Raw genomic sequence first — 19,773 nt, 5'->3', positions numbered from 1 at the left:
GTTACATGGGGACAATTGAGCACGGAAGGCTACAAGGAGTGTTGGGGAGAACGTGCCTCTGGGGCACACGATCTCCCGGAGGCATCAGAAAGATGCAGGTGAGCCACATTTCCCTGTATACACAAGAAGGGCGAGGAAGGGCCGAGTGGGCCCGGAGGTCCTACCCGAAGGAGCCCAGACGAAGGGACAAGTAGAACACAGAGTGGACAACAGACCTCTCAGGATGGGCCAGTGTAAAGGCCACCCACCAGCAGGGCACACTACACCTCAGTGGATGGGACTATTTCCTTCCGGTGCATGAGGCCAACATAGAACCATGACAAAGCAAGGCCAGTGTGATGGGGCCCTCCTTCCCACTGCCTCGACAGTTACACTGGCACAAGCCATCCCCTCACCCAGGCCCACTTCCCCAGGGTTCACATCATCACCAGAGGAGAGAGGGGAGACAAAAAGGAAAGAAAATCCAGAATGAGACTGAGTTTTCAATCGGGAGTCAAGTGACTGAGATATCGTTGAATTGGACCAACTTTGCCCAGAAATGACTAGGTAACTTTTTTCTTACATCAGTCAGATTGTGGGTTTAGGGTCTAAAATTAAGCTCCATAGTAGAGAACCTGGTTTCTTTTCTCGCCATCCAAACCTGTGATCGCGAGTTGATAGCCTGCTGTGACTGAATGGTTAGCTAAAATAAGACCTGGGCTCTGACTGCCTTGTGTTTTTCCGGGACTCTATTTCCCCTTTCCTCCTTCCCCTTTTTGGGATTCAGTCCGTAGGATGCTGTAGGGAGAGCCTGGGCCAGACCTGCGCAGGTATGATGGGGCAGGATTCTGTTGGGGGAGCATGGTGAGGGGTGGAGGACGCACATGTGTGTTGGGGAGTGGGGTTCACTTGTGTGACTCAGGTCGTTTGGGGAACTCCTGGGAGTCCTAACTGGGTCAGGTCAGAGAGAGCACCAAGGACTAACTGAGTCAGGGAAGGAGGTTTCTACCCCAGCTCTGCCTGTCAGCGCCCTCTTTGCCGAGGCGCCAAGCCCAGGTTCCAACAAGACTCCAAGGTCTGCCATTCCCGGGGGAGCTCAGAGGCAGGCAGAATCTCCAATTCCTCTAGTGAGTGAGGAGGGAAGAGCACGGTCCCCGGGGTCCTGGGAGCTCTGGAGCTGGCAAAAGGGGCTCTGCAGGAGATGCGTAACAAGTGGACTTAATCCAGGCTGAATAGCCCAGGGAGTGGGGGACATGTTGCCAGGTGAGTGGAGATATGAGTCCAAGGATGTGAGGCTATTCCTGCCACCTATACCCCTTCCGATGCATATCGATTCCACGCCGTGCCCTGGGCTAGGTGTTTCACATCTAATATCTGGTTATATCCTCAACCTGTAGGTTTGGTATTACTCTCCCTATTTTCCAGCTGAAAAGAAATATGAAGGTGACTTGCCTAGAATCTTGCAGCTAGAAAGCAACAGAACGGGCTCTTCATGCTTGATACCCTATCTCACATCCTGCAGCTGTAAAGATGTAGGATATTCCCAAGGAACAGAGTCTCCCAAGGTCAAGGAGAAGCAAGTGGTGCCAGCCAGGAACGCCAAAAGGAAAGGAAAGCAAGGGATCTGGGGGAGTCACGTGCCACTGGCCAGCCGCCATGCCCATGGGAGAGTGTCCCTTTAAGAGCCCAGGTGTGGGTCAAGCACCACACACGGTTTCAGTTTTGGCAGCAGCATCCAGTGTCCTGCCAGAGGCTTCTAGAAAGGCAAGGGTTGCGGACTGGTCAGCAGGCTGTGCCCAAGAAGCTGACAGGATAGAAGGAAGTGGTTAACAGTAAGTGTGGCTGCCCTGGGATCCCCGAAGGGATGCCATCTGGGAAGGGCCCGGGATGGTGTCTCAGGCAGTGCTCTCTGCGTGCATGACTCCCAGCTTACAGAGAGTGGGGTGAGGAGAGCGTGGTCGCTGCTTGTGTGCTCGAGCCTGTTGCGGGGGAGTAGGCAGGCGCATCTCGGAGAGCTGAGTAAGGACGCATGGGTGGAAGCTCAGCAGGTGGGAAGAAGGGATGTCTTGGGTCAGCACATGTGGTTCTGCTCTAAGTTTGGTCTCCGAGTTCCCTACTAACTCCTTTATAACTTAACTGTGACCTTAGGTAAGTCACCTAATCGCTCTCTCAGTCTCGGTTTCCTAATGTGTAAAATGGGGATACAAATAAGGCCAATCACTTAGGGTGGATGTGAGATTCAAATGAGAAAACGTGTGGAATTGCTTTGAAAACTCTAGAGCGAAATAACAGTTGTTTGGTGTTTTTCAGTTCGGTTCAGTTATTCCAGGACTATTGAGCAGCAGAAAGACCTGGATAGAATAAGGCATATGCAGTGCTTGGCGCGAGGCAGGTACTCTACTAGTCCTTGAAGCTTTCCACCTCCACCTTTCTGGTGAGGGCACAGGCAGCCCCTTATTCCCGGCTTCGAAGAGCCTCTGAGATCCTTTCCAATTTCAACCCAGCTTTGCTCTCGCAGATTCCTGCCACTTTGAGGTGTAGTGTGTATCACTGTAACATCCTGCACCTGCTAAAGTGGGAAAAATGAGGTCCTTCCTAGGAAAGTGAGTGAGGCGGGCAGAGACCCCTCCCAGGCATAGGCAGCATTCCCCAGTCCTGATGACCTGGCTCTGCAGCCCGGAGGCCTCAGACATAGGCTTTCCCCTGGCCCAGCCCGACAGCATCCCCAGGCCAGCCAGGGGACCCTCTGGCACAAGCACAGATGCTGCGCAAGCTCCGTCTCTCACCACCCCCACTTCCCTTTTTGCAACTGCCCCAGGCCACCTAAGCTGCTGGCGCTGTTTTGCACCACAGCCTTCGCCATCACTCTCCCCCTTCACTAGGGGAATTACAGGTCCCTGAACACCTGGAGACGAGATATGCCAATTCATGGGTTAGGGAAGAAGGCAAGTCTCTGGTCTGCCCAGAGCCAGCTCTGAAACTCTCCATCCATCTCTCTCCCTGGCCTTGGGTGTGGTGATGTAGCGGAAAGAGCAATGAACCAGGAGCCAGGAGAGCAGCTAGCTGTCTCTTAGCCTGTCTCTTAGCACCTCTAGACGCTGTGGCTTTATTTTACAAATAGTGTGATAGCAGCAGCTTCCAAGTAGTAAACACACTTACCCTTGGCTTTCACAGCTTCATTCCCTTCCCACCTGAAACAAACCTGGGAGGTAGGCAGGGTAGGTATCACAATCCCATTTTACAGTTGAAGAAACTAAGACTGTGAGTTAATGTGAGTGGTGTAAGTTCACCCGGCAAGTACAAATGACAACATTTTGGGGCAGTCATTTTGATATGGTCATGGGGACATTCTGACATCACCTAAAAAACACAATACCCAGCTTTATAAACAATAACATTATTCAGGCATGTGCTCAGCAGAGATCCCCTCATCTACGTCTTGCCCCTCTTTGGGTGGGCTGAAGCTGGGAGACCAAAGTCCCTGGCATTGACACAGTGTGATGGAGTAGAAAGAAGCTTTGAAGGCAACGTGTCTGGTTTTAGGAAACGAATGTAGCATGCTGTACACGTGGTAAGTGCTAAATAAATAGCAGTCAGTATTATTTTTTCAGGAAGAAATTTCTCTGTTGGCACCTACCTCCGGGTTCAAATAGAGTCTCTTCACAGGAACTACCTTTCCTGTGAAAAGCAGAGAGGCGAGAACTGGACTAACTTCTCCTCTGAGATTGGATTTCCTGCTCCCTCCCCTCCTGACTGCTTCCTCTCAACTCTAAGACCCTCTGCAGTACAGCACAGTGACTAAAATCTTGTACTCTTGACCCAGAATGCCTGTATTTGAATCCCATCCCAGCACTTACCTACTGTATAACTTTGGACAAATGTCTTACTTCTCTGGGCCACAACTGTCTCATCTGTGAAATGCATTTGCCCATTTTATCCTACCTTCTAGGGTGGTTGTGAAGATTAAGTGAGTTAACACATGTAAAGCACTTGAAAATGACTCAGTACGTGCTAGCTATAATTATGATCCCTCACTTCTAACCTAGTTCTCTTTCAGGCCATGCTGGTCTAATCTGAGCAGCTCCCCCCAGTCTTCAAAGGACGCTCAGCAAATAGACTTCTGTTCTCTCACTCTAAGACAGGAAAAAGAGAAGACTGTGTTGATTTTAGAGAGGATATGGGCAAGGAACTATTTTTTTTTTAAGCCCAGCGCCCTGCTTAGAACTTTACATATGTTGCTTCATTTAATCCTTACAGCGACTCACTCTACTAGGTACAGTTGTCTCCAGTTTACAGATGAGGACTTGGGGCTCAATGAGTTTAAATAGCCTGCCCCCAATCACACAAGCCCCAAATAAGAGAGACGAGAGCCAGGCTGAGGAGTCCGTGTTCTGTGCTATTCTCCAAGTGCACAGCAACCGTAAAAGTTAAGTGCACAGACCCTCACCCTCCTGTGCTAAGGAGTAATTGCAACCTCTTACGGTGGAAGAGCACTTTACACTCTTCAGAGTGCTTCCATATATATTAACCTGTTATTCCACTCCATAGTCCCCCATCCCACAGTAGCCCTTCAACTAGAAGAGTCAGGGACCATGATGCCCATTTTACAGATGGGCAAGTTGAGCCAGCATATTTTGCCCAAGTGGTAGAGCTCTTCTGGTAGCCTGTGACAGAGCAGGACTCTGGACCTCTGGGTTCTCTTCCATCCTCCATGCTCCTCTTCATGCTACTTTCCCTTGAGTGCCCAGAACCAAGAAGCTATTGGGCAAAGTGAGAGAAATCAGCCCTAACTTTGCCCTTCTCAGAGAGGGAATGAGATTGTAACCATTCCCAATCTAATCAGTCTTTGCTGAGCAGCTGGTCTTCGCCAGGCACTCTCTGGAGAGCAAGGCCTTCTGGAGGTGGAGAGATTGATTTCAGTTGACTCTTAACTTCCAGGAGCTTGCCATCTGGTAGAGTAGTGAGGTAAACACTTACACATCAGGGTAGAATGGGATGGAGTCAATAACAGGGGTTCTCAGTCTTTGTGGAAAGGCCATCTGAAAATCCACAAGTCTTATTCCCAGAGCTTCATGGAGCTTGTATCCCAAATGCTTAATTTCTGCTGAAGTCTTGCATTCCGACTTTTGACAGGAATGGAACCAGAAAGTCTTGGGTCTTTCTAGCTCATATATCTTTTGGACCCTGTGGCTGCTCTCTCTCCATCTCCCTGCCCACTGGAGTTCCGATTCCTTTTCCCCAACACTGCCTTTCCTTGGAGACTCTCCTACAATCCAGGGCTTACATAAACTTCATAACCTCTCCTATGCTCCTGCCTGCCACTACAAGTCTGAGGCCCTTCCAGACTACACAGACTGCCCTCCCTCCCCTAGCGATGCTGTGGTTTCCAGGCTCACTCTAGTCTGTGCTCGGCCTCTGCACCCATGGGAGAGGAGAGTGATAGTCCCACACGGACCCAGTCAGTGCCTCTCCTGGCCATTCAGTCCAGGCCAAGGAAAGCTCCTTCCCCAGCCAGACCAGCCACTCGCTGCTCCTCTGAGCCCCAAGCTTCCTGTTCCCCCAAGTTCACACTCACAGGAAGTCAGAAACTGCCCACTTGGCTTCAAGTCCCCATAGTGCCTGCTTCTGTTCCCTGTAAAGCCCCGGAGGCTGTGAGAGCTTCAGCTGACCCTCTGCTGTGTGCCAAACAGGTGAAGAACCCAGAGTTGCTGAGGGCCTGTGCTCGCCAGCAGCCAAGCCAGGACCTGGTCCAGGAGAGCCTCCTCCCTCTGAAAAAGGAGAAAACCCTAAGATTAGATGGACAGAGATTTGACTCCAAGCCATGAGAGCTGAAGACCAACCACTCTAACTTCAGGGGAGCTATAGCTAGATTAATTCTACGAGGAGATAGACTCTATTATTCAGCAGGGCTAACACCCTGCCCCAACCCACAATGGTGTAGACATACGTTATGAATATATCAGGGTCGGTAACTTGGTAAAATGAGAATGATTTAGAATATCCCAGCCTGACTAGTGAAAATACGGCTCCTTTTTTTTTTTTTCTTGGCGGTACGCGGGCCTCTCACTGTTGTGGCCTCTCCCGTTGTGGAGCACAGGCTCCGGACACGCAGGCACAGCGGCCATGGCTCACGGGCCCAGCCGCTCCGCGGCATGTGGGATCTTCCCGGACCGGGGCACGAACCCGTGTCCCCTGCATCGGCAGGCGGACTCTCAACCACTGCGCCACCAGGGAAGCCCATGGCTCCTTTTTAAGAGCCAGAAAATGTGCCTTCACACATGCTATACTAGCCCATGTAGATCCCAAAAGAACGGGTCCCTCTGAGCATCCAAGTAGTGATAATAGGGTAGCGATTCGACCCCACTCTGCTGTGGAGTCTTGGGGCCAAGAATCTCTTAACCCTTAGATTTCCCATCTGCACATGAAGATATTATTTATCCCTTGGCTGGCTGAGATGATGGATGAAGTCATATAAGAAAAGAAGATAGCAAAGCATCTGGTGCATACTAGATGTTATGCTCTTTCTTTCCTTCCTAAAGCAAATCCTTTGACTCCAGCCCCAGCTACCATGGAACTGGGGCCTCCCTGAGACCTGAATCTCCCAGGTTTGGGAGAAAGTCTGGTTTTGAGAGGAAGGGATTTCAAATGATTCGCAAAGCCCAGGGTCCTTTCAGCTGCGAACAGAGAAATTGTGTTTCAAGTTTAGCTTTGAGCAAAGATTTCCTGCTCTTGAGAGCATGGGGACGCGGGAAGAGTCCAGTATCCCTGGGGATTGGACTGTGTGTTTCCTCACCAAGGTCAACTTCTACCAGATTTGCCCTCCCCCTGCGCATGCCTGGTGATCTCATCCCTGGTGTGAGGTTATGCAAAGGGTAATGGGTACGTGTGCGCATCCTCCCCCGATGTGGACCTTCACAGCCATCCAAGCATGTCACAGATGAGAGAAGCCTGGGCTGGCAGTCGGGACCCCCACTTTGGAAAATCTGGCATCTGACTCTATGTAACCCAAGGCAAATTGCTTTTACCAATCCAGAGGAGGGGTTGCATCCCCCAGCTCAGCCTATGGGAAGACCGACCCCAGTCTCACAGAAATATTAGGAAGCTTGCTGATGTCAGGTGAGAACAGCGACCAGAACCAGAGAGCTGCTACTGGCTTGGGCTCCTCAAAGCACATGGCTTTGTGTCCGCCCACTGGCCACTGCATCCAAGGCCAGCGCAAATGGCGGGTGGTAGAGTCCTTGGGACTCTGCAGCGAGTCCATCCCAAGTGCTCCAGAGGAGAGAGACTTCCCAGGCCTCTGACCCCTGCCCCCACCTGGGAGTCAATCCCATGGCCACCACGGTGCCCACTCAGGTGGTCCTGCAGCCAGCGTTGCCTGACCACATCCAGGCTGGGAGGGACGTTGGCATTTGGCTAAGGCCCCACCCCAGAAGTTAATCATTGGCCTGGTATGAAAAGTCCAGGGCAGTTAACCAGAATCAAGAGAGCCTCAAGCTGCCACCCGACACCCATATCTGCCCCCACCCGCTCCTCCTACTCTTCTGAAGAACCCGAGAAACAGAATACCTTTATCTCCACAAGGAAATGAAAAGGTGCCTTGCTGGGAAATTCCCTCATGGAAAAGAAATAACCGAGATAAACAGCTCTATTTCCTTTGGCTCAAGCTAGCGAAGGGCGTCTCTGAGAGTAGGAACAGGGCCAAGGCAGTAAAGGAGCCTGGGAGATGCGTCTCCACGCTCCCCGCTGCTTAGAGCTTCCTTCTCTTTACGGGTGCTGGTTACTGCCCAGCACTTGTGAACACAGTTTTCTCCTTTCACACTCTCTTCGTCAAGTCCATTCCAAAGTTGAAATCCTGTCACAGTCCGTGGGAAAGTGGGGACTCCCCTCTTCGCCTCTCTCCTCCTTTAGGCTGCAGTCTGGGTCCAGAGGACAGCTGTGGTCAGGCTGGGCCCTGGGGCCCTCAACCCTCCCCAGCCCTGGGCTATGTCCACAGATGTTACAAGGTCCACACGTGCTGCACCCTCTGAGTGGCCTTACTTTGGATTCTCCATCTTCGTCGGACCCACCTCAGCAACCAGGATAACAGAGGCCATCACACCTACATTATGAACCCCAACCCCATAACTGAGCGTCTGGGAAATCGTGGGCAGATCACTCAGCATCTCAAGATCTTGATTTTCTTATCTATGAAATGGTTGTAATTATATCTGTTCTGTCTTATTTAAAGGGAACTTATAGAGCTCCAGTGAAATAGTGTAAATGGCAATGCTTTGATAAGCAGAGGGGGCTCTATGAATAACAGGAATAAGCATGAGGGATAAGCATCCCACTCTCTTTGAGGTGCAATACAGTGCAGTAAGAGAGGCTCAGGGCTTAGATCCTGGGGGTCAGACAAAGCAGGATTCAGGTCTTGCCCACCTCCTCCACTCCCACCCTACCTATCCCCACACTTAATCCTCGTGTGAACGCGAGGAAAGCACTTAACCTTTAAGCTTTCATTTCCTCCTGTGTAAAGTGTGGATAAGAATACCCGTCTCCTCAGCAACAACAACAACAACAAAAATAGAATACCCACCTCCTTGGGGCGATATCAAGTTTAAATGAGATAATACAGGTACATTATTTAACACAGTGCCTGGAACATGGTACAAAGACCATTCATGGTGGTTACGACCATCATCATCACTTTCATCCTTGCTAGGCTGCCTCTATGCATCTCTACTTACTCATATGACACGCCATAAAATATGCCAGCCCCCCTCCACCTTCCAGGGGTGTAGGGAGGGCGGCTGGAACAGAGGGATGGAGCCATTTCTTGGTAGTAACCAATTATCCGGTGAGCTGTTCCTGAGCTGTAACGGATCTTGCCCAGGACCGTGACCCCCGGACAGGGATAGAGAGGAAATGACCCATGTGCGTGTCCCTACCCCAAAGGAACTTTGCAGCTTAGTTGAGAAGATGAAAATCTACTTATACCTATTAAGGAACAAAGAAGCATTGTGGATAATGGGACTTTGAACTGTAATGGGAAAGGCGGAGCCATTCATTCTTCCACAGGTTTTATGTCGGTTACTGGAGATACAAAATCGAACAGGTGTTGCAGGAACTCGGTCAGCTAGTCTTGGAAGACAAAGGCACTCCATCACCTCATGCTATTGTCTTTCAGCAACCACTCAAGAAGGCGGCCTGGGTGGCACAGCCCCACGGGATCCTCCAGCGATGTCGCGCCTCTTCTTCGCCTGCCTGCTGGCTGTCTTCCCAGGTGCGTCGGCCAGGTCCCAGCCCACCCCCATCCCAGACCCAGTTCCCTGGGGGCTCTGAAATCAGGCCTGTCCCCAAGGATGTCCTTTGCAAAGCCTGGACTCCCTTGAGGAGTAACCGCACAGACGATGCAGAGAGGCCACATCTGAAAATGGATTGGTGAGCCAGCGCTGGGGATGGGGAACAGAAATGGCGCTCCCACATTTGAAGGTCAGGGGTCTGGTGAAGGATCTTCACTGGGAATAAAGAAAATAAGACCTTGACCTTGAACGAAGCATCACTATGAGTTGCTTTGTTTGGGGGTTTTGGGGAAATGACTTATCCTTGTGGCTCTTAATATTTTAATCTGGAAAAAAAAAAAAAGAAAGTAATCTGTAAAGCGTTTTCAGAAATATAAGGAAATAACAGATAACAAAGGAAATAACGTAGCACCCCACGAGGGTGGTTTAAAAAATATATATATATATACACACACACAAGGGATATCACTAAATAAGTTTGTGATTCCGTTTTCCTTAGAATGGTTATCATTAATGAATTACGATTAAAATTTAAGAATTGTTCAATAGTTTGGCAATTTAGCAATTGCCTAGCTGTAGCACATGGTAATTAATCCACAGAAGGCACATGTCTTGGGAGGAAACGTTCATGTCCTCGGCGTGGGCTGTCTGGATCCTCTCAGCGGGCTTTACCCTCCTGCAGCCTCGGAAAGCCTCTGTCTCTGTCCCCACAGTGGTCTCCATGAAGAGTCCCATATTCGGTCCTCAGGAGGTGAGCAGTGTGGAAGGCAGCTCAGTGTCTATCAAGTGCTACTACCCGGCCACCTCCGTCAACCGGCATACCCGTAAGTACTGGTGCCGGCAGGGAGCCAGGGGCCGCTGCACTACCCTCATCTCCTCAGAGGGCTACGTCTCCAAGGACTATGAGGGCAGAGCCAACCTCACCAACTTCCCAGAGAGCGGCACATTTGTGATGAACATCGGCCATCTCACTCGGAATGACTCGGGGCTCTACAAGTGTGGTCTGGGCATTAGCAGCCGAGGCCTATCCTTTGATGTGAGCCTGGAAGTCAGTCAAGGTAAGGATCCAGGTGCCTTAGACTTCTGGGGAAAAGTGAGAGGGAATCATCCCAAGAGCAACAGGAAGGCCTGAGGAAGGATCTCCTGAGAGGGCATGGGGAAGGCTATGGGTCCATCTGGAGGAAAGGACTTTGCATAATAGAACATGGAAACGAGACAGACGGGACCTACTTGGTGGTGGGGTGCGGGGGCACTTTTCTAGGTCTTCAGGGCCTGAAACATTTCAGGTTTTACTAAGGCTCTAACTTAGAAGAGCATGAGGAGGACAGCTTCTCTCATTAGATTTGTTGCAGGAGGGACAAGAGGCCCATGAGCAGGGAGAGATTCATAGGGTTCCTTAAATTCTTGCTATTAGAGCACCCTTCAGATCAAGACCTTGGGTCACCAGAAGGCTTCTTTTAAAATATATTTTCTAACCTGAGATCCATTAGTCCATCAAAACTCTCAGCGTAAATAAAATGATCAGTTCTTGCCCAAAGTCCACAAGACTGGATGTAATAAGTGATACAGGTGTAAGTATCAAGACAGAATAGAGGAGGGAGAGATGAGTGCCAGCTTGGGAAGCCTTCATAGAGGAGGCAGCAGTAAAGTTGGGCCTTGGTAGATATTCCGACAGTGTCCCTCTGGAAAAGAGGGCACTCCAGGTGACAGGCACACCCAGCCCTCAAGGGGAACATTGAGTAGTCCTATGTTGCAAGAAAGCAAAATCACAACTTACCCCCCACCCCTCATTCTGCAGCTCCTGGGCAGATAAATGGCGTCCACGTCTACACAGCAGAACTGGGCAGAAAAGTGACCATCAACTGCCCTTTCAAGGCTGTGAATTCTGAGAAGAAGAAATCTATGTGCAAGAAGACAGGCCAGAGCTGCGTGCTAGTCACCGACTCTACTGGGTATGTGAGCCCCAGCTACAGCCACAGAGTACATCTCAATATTCAGGGTACCAACGAATTAGCGTTCAGCGTTGACATCAACCACATCCAGCTCAACGATGCTGGGATGTACGTCTGCCAGGCTGGGGATGATGCCAACGCCGACAAGAGCAATGCTGACCTCCAAGTGCTGAAGCCCAAGCGTGAGCTGATTTATGGAGACCTGAGGGGCTCAGTGACCTTTGACTGTGCCCTGGGCCCCGAGAAGGCAAATGTGGCCCAATTTCTGTGCCAGGTAAAAAATGCGGAAGCTTGCAGTGTGATCTTCAACACGCTGGGGAAGAAGGCTCAGGACTTTGAGGGCAGGATCCTGTTCACTCTCAAGGATGATGGCTTCAGAGTGCTTGTCACCAGCCTGAGGAAAGAGGATGCGGGGCTCTACCTGTGCGGAGCCAACCCTGATGGTGAGCCTCAGGAAGGCTGGCCCACCCAGGCCTGGCAACTCTTCGTCAATGAAGGTGAGACCTGAGAGTGGGGAGAGGGAAGAGGTGGGCAGTCTGGCAGGGGAGAGCCTCACTCGCTCCCTGTGAGTCTATTTAATCTCCGTCAGTCAGCTGACAATAGCTGCTCACTGACGAGCCCTGGATCAGATGTTCTGTGGGCAGCTGTACACGAGAGCTATACGACATAGCCTTTGCCTTGTGTGATCTCCTAACTCTTCTTCTCTGTTATCAAAGGCCTCTGATGGCCGTCCCTGATCAATAGGAATGAGGGGAGTGAAGCTCCTGATTGAGACCCGACCTGTAGATTGCCTGGGTTTCAGGGAGCCATGGTGAGGACATAACACGGAGGCTACCTGACCCTCGAGCACTATGGCATCTCATCATTCACACTCAGATGGAAGAAGTCTTGACTTACGTTGGTCGCAAAGCTTTCCCAGGAAGGCAATGCCCCAGCTTCTAAAATCTCCCCTCCAACATCTCTTAGGGTTATTTGTTATTAAGCAGGTTAAATCTCTGCTTCTTCTCACCCTGGAGCACTCCACACAGAGTTACCCTCATGAGACACAGTGAACCAGTACTTGAAGTTCATGGTCACTGCCCTTGTGACTTTCCTGTAAGGGGCTCACATTCCCTGTACATCATTTCTCCATCTAGCTCGGTCCTCACCACATCCCTCAGCATCTTCAGTCATCTGGGGTTCTCATGGAACCTCAACTTTAGCTTCTTGGAGAGAAGCCATGCTTCTTCTCTTGGACATGGCCCTCAGTCGGGGTGCTCAACAATTAAACTTATCTGTGCTACATAGTGTATATTTTAAATCATACTGTTCTAATACATTTTGTTAATTTGGAGAAAAAACATCTGGCCATTTTGTGGGACAAGCTAATAAACAGACAAAAACTTACCTAGGGGGAGATTTTGTAAGAAGCCTAAGGAGAAAGGCTAATAGTCTCTCTTTACACCCCTTCCATTCTCTGCTCAGAATAAGGTGGGGAAGGAATCAAGGTCGCCAGACCAGTGGGGAAGTCTCCTGGAGGCTGGGTGAAGGCTCCAGTGCTGGGCTCTGTGACATTAGGAAAATCTTTTTCACTTTCTCAGGAGGGTGAGGTGATTGGTCTAAATGTCACTCTCCACCCTGGCTGAGCCCACGGGGAAGAGGCTGCTCAGACTACATTTCTTCTTCCTTCCCATCCCTGTCTGTGCTTCTAGAGACCATGATTCCCCCAAGTCAGCCTGTGGTGAAAGGAGTGGTGGGAGGCTCCGTGGCCGTGTCCTGTGCCTACAACCCGAAGGACACAGACAGCCTGAAGTACTGGTGTCGCTGGGAAGACACTCAGGGTGGCCATTGCCCACAGCTGGTACAGAGCAAGGGGCTGGTCAAGGAGCAGTACAAGGGCAGGCTCGCACTGTACGAGGAGCCAGGCAATGGCACCTACACCGTCATCCTCAACCAGCTCACCACCCAGGACGCCGGCTTCTACTGGTGTGTGACAAGCGGCGATACTCGCTGGATGTCCACGGTGGAGCTCAAGGTTGTGGAAGGTAATTGCTGCACTGGGGCAAGATGGAAGGCAGGCAGCCCCAGGTACCCCTCCAGTCAGCAGCAGCAACACCCCTCAACCACTCTGCCTCCCACCTTCCCCCACCTCCATGCTGATGGAGAGAGCCCATCTGCTCATACCTGTATCAAGCACCCATCCCCGTCCCGTTCACACCTGTAACAAACCCTTTCCTGCCCCACATTCTTCAAACTACCACACCTCCAGCGATCAAGAGTATCGGCTTCTTTTACAGTATATACGGCGTCAGCTGAGTAGAGTATGGCTGTCTTGAGTCTAGGAGAGCAGATAACAACGAGGAAAGCAAATTGAAGTCATTAGCAAGGTCTATGGTCTGTGATAGACTAGAGTGACTCACGGTGGTCACCAATAATCTATTATAGACACATAATTACAAGTGCTTTTGTGTTCAGTATAGTGTGTTTATTTACCATGCTGTCCAAAGAGGAAATGGGCTGTGGACAAAGCACCCCCCTAGTCCCCCCGTCACTTTTCTGCAGCATCACCAGCGCCGACTTCTGTGCCTATTTCTCCCTCCCTGCTCCAGGAGAACCAAGCCTCAAGGTACCCAAGAATGTCAAGGCTTCGCTGGGAGAGACCCTCAAGATCTCCTGCCACTTCCCCTGCAAATTCTACTCCTATGAGAAGTACTGGTGTAAGTGGAGCAACAAAGGCTGCAGGACCCTGCCCAGCCAGGACGAAGGCCCCAGCCAGGCCTTTGTGAACTGCGACCAGAAGAGCCAGGTCGTGTCCCTGAACCTGACCTCCGTCACCAGCGAGGACGAAGGCTGGTACTGGTGCGGAGTGAAGGAGGGCCACAAATACGGAGAGACCGTGGCTGTCTATGTGGCGGTGGAGAAGAGGGTGAAGGGTGAGTCTCCGAGGGCCATGCCCACGTACCCTGGGACCCCACAGAAAGCTGCCTAAGAGCATCTCCATCAGGGGTGGCCCCTAGGGTTGGCTATAAGAGGCGGGGGTGGGGAGGGGGGTAGATTATGCCCCCACCTGGTCTAATTTAGCCTTCCAGAAAGGGCATCCCAATAAATATACAAACTAATTAAAAATAGTGGATTTGCCATTTAACCTCAGTTTCAAGACAAGTCCCATAGTTGCTCCTTCAGGCCACTTTGAAGCCCTTTCTATACAGAGAGATCTTCTATATGTAGAAATGTCAAAGTCACTGTTATATGCGTCATACTCTGCCAAAGTCTGCTCAAAAGAGGGCCAGATAACCTTCATGTACAAGGTCTGATAAAGAAAATCGGGGCAATATCTTCTAATAAGTTTGCATTTCAAGCCCCTTTTTTTTTTTTTTTTTTTTTTTTGCGGTAAGCGGGCCTCTCACTTGTGGCCTCTCCCGTTGCGGAGCACAGGCTCCGGACGCGCAGGCCCAGCGGCCATGGCTCACGGGCCCAGCCGCTCCGCGGCATGCGGGATCCTCCCGGACCGGGGCACGAACCCGCGTCCCCTGCATCGGCAGGCAGACGCCCAACCACTGCGCCACCAGGGAAGCCCTCAAGCCCCTTTTTAAAATATCACATGAAATGTTTTATCCCTAATGAAGGTATTTTTAGTCCCTCCAGAAATCCGATTATGTCAGCATCCAGTTGGTCAGGCTCACTGAGGGAGCCCTAACCAAGCTATCACCAGGGGGCAGCACTATGGCGCCCAGCCCTGTAGTCAAGAGGCCCTGGGCAGGGTTTCAAAGCTGTGAAAAATCTCCCTGTCCACAAATGATGGGTCAGCCCTTATGCATACCTGGATCTAATGACACGGAACCCTGCAAATGGAAGTGAATTTGCTATGAATGAGACCGAGGTCATCTGTGACAAGCTACTGAAGACCACCAGTTCTGTTTCTAGTGTCCTTCGAGACCCTATCCTAACAGTCTTGAAATCTCACCCTGACCCTGGGGTTCCTAATGAAGTCCCACTCCTCAGACTCCCTAAACTCAAGGACAGACGGGGGGACTAGGGGGGTGCTTTGTCCACAGCCCCCTCTGCTCTCTCCAGGGTCCCAGGATACCAGTCGAGTGAATGCTGCTCCTGGTGAGGAGGCGATAGAGCCGAGGGCCAGGGAGACTGAGAACAAAGTCATTCAGGGTCCCAGCCTTTTTGCAGAGGAAAGAGCAGTGAAGGATGTTGGAGGTCCAGCTGGTGGGAGCGGAGCACCTGCAGATCCCGGCAGGTGAGGAGGGATTTGGGGATTCCCACCCGGAGAACATTCTGGAGACCGAGGACCTGAGGTTGGTCCACCAGGCCCAAGGAGGAGAGCCTGTCCACTTCTTGACAGCGGAGGCAGCCCTCACTGCCTCGGTCTGTGCTCTCTGCCCTTCTCCCGCGACCAGTGCAGTGTTCACCATTCAGTTCAATTTCCCAGTCCGGGGATGCAGGCAAGGCCCGGTCCTCAGCTTTGTCCTGTCTAGGAGGGCTTCTTAGAAGAACAGAGCTCGGGCGGCTGTATCAGGAGGACACAGTGGATTAACCAGGAAGGAAGAACTGGCTGGAGACAACCGGCCAGCACCTCCTGGGATCCCCAGTGTCCCTTGCAGGGACTAACTAAATTAATGCTCCCTCCAGCTCTGCAGGACAAGGTGGGAGCTCCAAAGCGCTGTTCACCCTGGTGCCCCTGGCCCTGGTGCTGGCTGCAGGGGCCGTAGCGATTGCAGTGGTCAGAGCCCGACACAGGAAGAATGTCGGTGAGTCCCGGGGTGCTCCCTGCCCCCCACCTCCAACACTGAGCCTCAGTCCTGGCTCAGAGGCGCTGAGGGGAGTTGCCATGATTTGTTCCCTTTTATCAGCTCAAAGGAAGGGTCCAGGAAAGTGAGGTGGGGAATAATAAACCCATACATGCTCAAAACTTACAGTAAGTGCTGTGGTCCAAATGCCGTCATCTCTGCTGGAAGTCCATCTTCAATTGCTGCGGGTCTAAGTTCAGAGGCATAGCTGCTGGGGAGAGGAGGGCAGGGTGCTGGGAAACCTGGGCTTCCAGCCTGGTGTGAGGACCAGTCAGCTGTGTGACTCGGGGTGTCCCAGTTTCATACCTCTGGTTTCCTCACGGCTCAAGACAGGGATAAGAATAAACATCTCTGAGGACAAAACAAGGTCCTGGGCATTGCAAGTTTGCAGAGTGATGAAGAGAGGTCAGCGACTGTTGAGTCTAGATTGTCTGTGAAAAGGGACTGGGGAGGAGACTCGGGTCACTTCTAATCTGCCTTGGGTCCTAGTCAGAGATGAGCAGCAAAGAACTTGCCCCCCTTCAGCTCTCCTGTGGGGCTCCCTCGGGGACGCCCCGGTCCCCATCTCTACACCAACTCCTCTTTGCCCCCTGACAGACCGGATTTCAATCAGAAGCTACAGGACGGACATTAGCATGTCAGACTTTGAGAACTCCAGGGATTTTGGAGCCCATGACAACATGGGAGCCTCTCCAGACACTCAGGAGACAACTCTCAGAGGAAAAGACGGTACATCCCTCACTCAAGGGAATGCCCAGTCCCTGGGGAACAAGAATTAGCCCTGACTCCGCATCTGGGACGGGAATAGGAGGCCGGGGAGGGCTGACCCACCCACCCCTGCTCTTCACACAGAGTTCGCCACCACTACCGAGGATGCCGTGGAGAAGGAAGAACCCAAGAAGGCGAAAAGGGTGAGAGCAAGGAGGGAGAAGGAGGCCTCATGTGGGTGACGAGGAAATGCAGCATGAGGGACTGCAGTTAGACATCAGGAAAAACCACCTCAGAGTGGGGCTGGTGCCAGAGTAGGGAAGGGGGTGTAAACAGTATTTGGAAAGTGCATCTTTCTGGTTGTGGTGTTGACCTGGCTGAGGCCCAGGCAGGAGGTAAGCTGCGTTTATAGGCTGTAAACTGGCAGGAGGGAGGGAGACGGCAGTGGGGGGGAGGGGGCAGGGGGAGTGGTTGGCAGGGGATGAGGAAGGCAAATGCATTAAAGATTCAGCCACAGGGTGGGCAGGTCAAATGTCAAACGCTGGCCATGGGACCCATAGACTCAGGTCACCACCCTCGCTTGAGGGTTTGCGGGGACCAGCATTTTCCCTGGGCCCGGAAGACATTTGCTCGTGGGAGGTACTGTCAGTCACTAGAGGCCCCTTCCCACCCCAACCAAGTGCCATGTTACTTGAAATCCTGCCTGCCTTTGGGTCACATGTTACCCTCTCCTCGTACTTCCCTGATCCCAAGGCACTAACGCTTGTTATCATATCTACTTTCCCTGGCGGCAGCAGAGATCCCAGCACTGGGAACAATTAGGGGAATGAGTCAGTCCTGGAGACAGCCTTCCCCTCCAGCCTGGTGTTGTGTCTCTGAACTGGTAGAGAAAGAAAAATGTAAACCTTGTAGCTGACGCCAACCTAGGCCACCTTGGCCGTGACCGGGCGCAGGGCTTCCGGGGACGGGCCCAGGCAACAGAGATGGTTCCACTCCATGTGTTGGAAGGAGGTAGTGAGACAGAGGGAGATATTTTTAGAAGCTGCAACTTTCCATTTCTCAAAATTAGTCCCTCTTGGTGAGCACGGTGGCTGGAATGAGAACAGTGGGTGAACACAGTCTTGGGTTGTTTAGGCCAAGATTATGAATTTAGGATACTTAGTGCATCCCCCCCCTCCGACCCCCACTCTCTGAGCCAACGCCCCAAACACTGACCCCTCTCCTGTTGCCCCCTAGTCATCCAAGGAGGAAGCCGACATGGCCTTCACCACCTACCTGCTCCAGACCAACAACATGGCCGCTGCCACCCAGAACGGCCCCAGAGAAGCCTAGACAGAGCCCTGGTTGCACCCATCCCTCTGCACGTGGCAATCACGTTCTGAATCACGTTGATCCTCAGGGCCCTCAGCTCCGGGCCTCCACTCCCTGCACTCACACCCCACCTAGGCTTTTCCTACCTGTCCTCAGAGGGTATGTTGGTCCCTTCTCGGTGGCATCCAAGCCTGGCTTACTTGTTCCTGTTGGGGGTGAGGTGACGTGAGGCATTCCCACCTACAGTTTATTCCTAATGAAAGAACTAAGGTGTGGAAGGAGAATTAAGATCTAAGGGGACCTCTCAGAAAGAAAAGGGACCACAGTGGGTGGAAAGACAATTTCAGAAAGCCATTCAGGGCTTCTCTGCACCCTTGTTTTGGGATGTCAGTGGGATTCTCCCTTCCACTCCATCCCCGAGTCTCCCAATCCCCCACTCCCTTCCATCTTCTCTTCTTCTTTCCCTCATTAAAAATACGCATTTGGATACTCACTAGATTCCATGTGCTCTGCTAGACACCGAGACACGTAGGCCACAAACCCGGCTAGCAACCTTTCTAAAAACATCACTGAATCCCTGGAAGCCACAGCATCTCTGTGTATTTACACACACTAAAATCCTCATCAGGTATTCTCACCTCTGCCTATATTGGGAGAAACCATAAAAGGTCTGGAGTCCTGAGGCCTTGGGGATTATGTAACATGGGCATACATACAAGGAATCAAAAACACATTCTTACCATTTTCCAGGTGAGAAAATTGAGGTCCTAAGAGGTGAAGAATTTTGTCCAAGGGCAAAAAATGAGATACACTAGTGTCAAAGCTAGATTTTGCATCTCCTGTCTCCATACAAGAGCCTCTGCTCTCCTGATGGAGACAGAATTCTACAGGAAGGAGGAAGAGGAGGAGAAAAATGTAAATAGCGACTTTCGCAAGCCCCACCTCAGGGAAGACACCCCTTTCCCTTTTGGTCACTCACAGAGACCTAATCGTGTAAGAGAATGGTCAAACATTCATAACCCCTGTATTTGAAGAGTTCTGAGTGAAAGGGGAGAAAAGAGGGGGTTTGATGGTGCCAGGGAGGGGCTGATCTCCAAAGAGCTAAGGTTTTAAGGTCTTTTTCCCTCTAAGCTCTGCACTTCAACTTGCACCTACAAGCTGGGACTTGCTAACAAATCAAAAATGTGAATTAATTAATAATTAAAGACAGTGATTGCCACCAAGGAGGCTCAGACTGCATTTGTCCCCCATACCACTTGTTTCCCAGGCAACCCTTTCAGAGCAGTTTGCTGTAGTCCCACTTTTAGACACCCCAGGACATGTATCTAAACCAGAGTTCCCCCACCTTCAATGCTGGGCTGAGGGAGGCTAGGGGACAGTTTGCAAGTGGGACCAAGATTCTCTTCAATAAGAGAACACTTTGGGGTCTACACCAGTGGTCAAGATGCCAAAGCTCTGTAATGAAAGACTATGATGGAATAAACTGAAAGCAGATATAACCAGTGCTCCTCTTAGGCATTAAAAAAAATCTTGGTACAGAATCCATGGAACACCTGCCCTTAAATCTCATACCTCCCTGGGGTATCCTCCAAGATCAAGAGGCTAGTAATCAAAACTCAAGTAACCAAATGAATAGACTCCTTCCATAGACTAGAGGCTAATTAGATGATGAGTTAGGTTTTAGAATAGTTGACCCAAAGCCTCTTGGGGGACAGTGATTAGGTAAAGGACCCCCTCGTCTCCTAAGGCCATTCCTAGGTTCTG

At 51.3% G+C, this 19,773-nt stretch overlaps 1 protein-coding gene and 1 long non-coding RNA gene across 2 annotated transcripts; one reads left to right on the top strand and one right to left on the bottom strand.

Annotated features, from left to right (window-relative positions):
- The first annotated feature begins 1,715 nt into the window (after positions 1–1,715).
- On the top strand, positions 1,716–18,085 carry PIGR (polymeric immunoglobulin receptor). Its single transcript, XM_004282419.3, has 11 exons — positions 1,716–1,811; positions 9,146–9,241; positions 9,974–10,318; positions 11,059–11,709; positions 12,904–13,236; positions 13,801–14,124; positions 15,266–15,440; positions 15,833–15,951; positions 16,588–16,719; positions 16,843–16,901; positions 17,935–18,085. Exons 2-11 carry the CDS (start codon positions 9,199–9,201, stop codon positions 18,028–18,030), a joined length of 2,277 nt encoding a protein of 758 aa, XP_004282467.1. The 5' UTR covers positions 1,716–1,811; positions 9,146–9,198; the 3' UTR covers positions 18,031–18,085.
- LOC117197681 (uncharacterized) lies at positions 8,621–14,010 on the bottom strand. The gene is made up of 4 exons (XR_007478925.1): positions 13,410–14,010; positions 12,600–12,757; positions 11,038–11,716; positions 8,621–9,586 (listed from the first exon to the last, which is right to left on the bottom strand). It is a non-coding gene; the product is annotated as an uncharacterized LOC117197681 (long non-coding RNA).
- Positions 18,086–19,773: the final 1,688 nt, after the last annotated feature.

This window comes from Orcinus orca, chromosome 1 (assembly GCF_937001465.1).
Source record: "Orcinus orca chromosome 1, mOrcOrc1.1, whole genome shotgun sequence".
Lineage (NCBI taxonomy): Eukaryota > Metazoa > Chordata > Mammalia > Artiodactyla > Delphinidae > Orcinus > Orcinus orca.
The sequence above is the reverse complement of the archived record's forward strand: the minus strand, read 5'-3'. Positions and strand labels throughout refer to the sequence as shown.

What these genes read in the sequence shown, in the direction of transcription:
- PIGR (XM_004282419.3), top strand. Translation starts at nt 9,199, where the DNA reads ATGTCGCGCCTCTTCTTCGCCTGCCTGCTGGCTGTCTTCCCAG. An exon ending in GAGCCTGGAAGTCAGTCAAG is followed by an intron (nt 10,319 to 11,058) that starts GTAAGGATCCAG and finishes CTCATTCTGCAG; the next exon opens with CTCCTGGGCAGATAAATGGC. An exon ending in GCAACTCTTCGTCAATGAAG is followed by an intron (nt 11,710 to 12,903) that starts GTGAGACCTGAG and finishes CTGTGCTTCTAG; the next exon opens with AGACCATGATTCCCCCAAGT.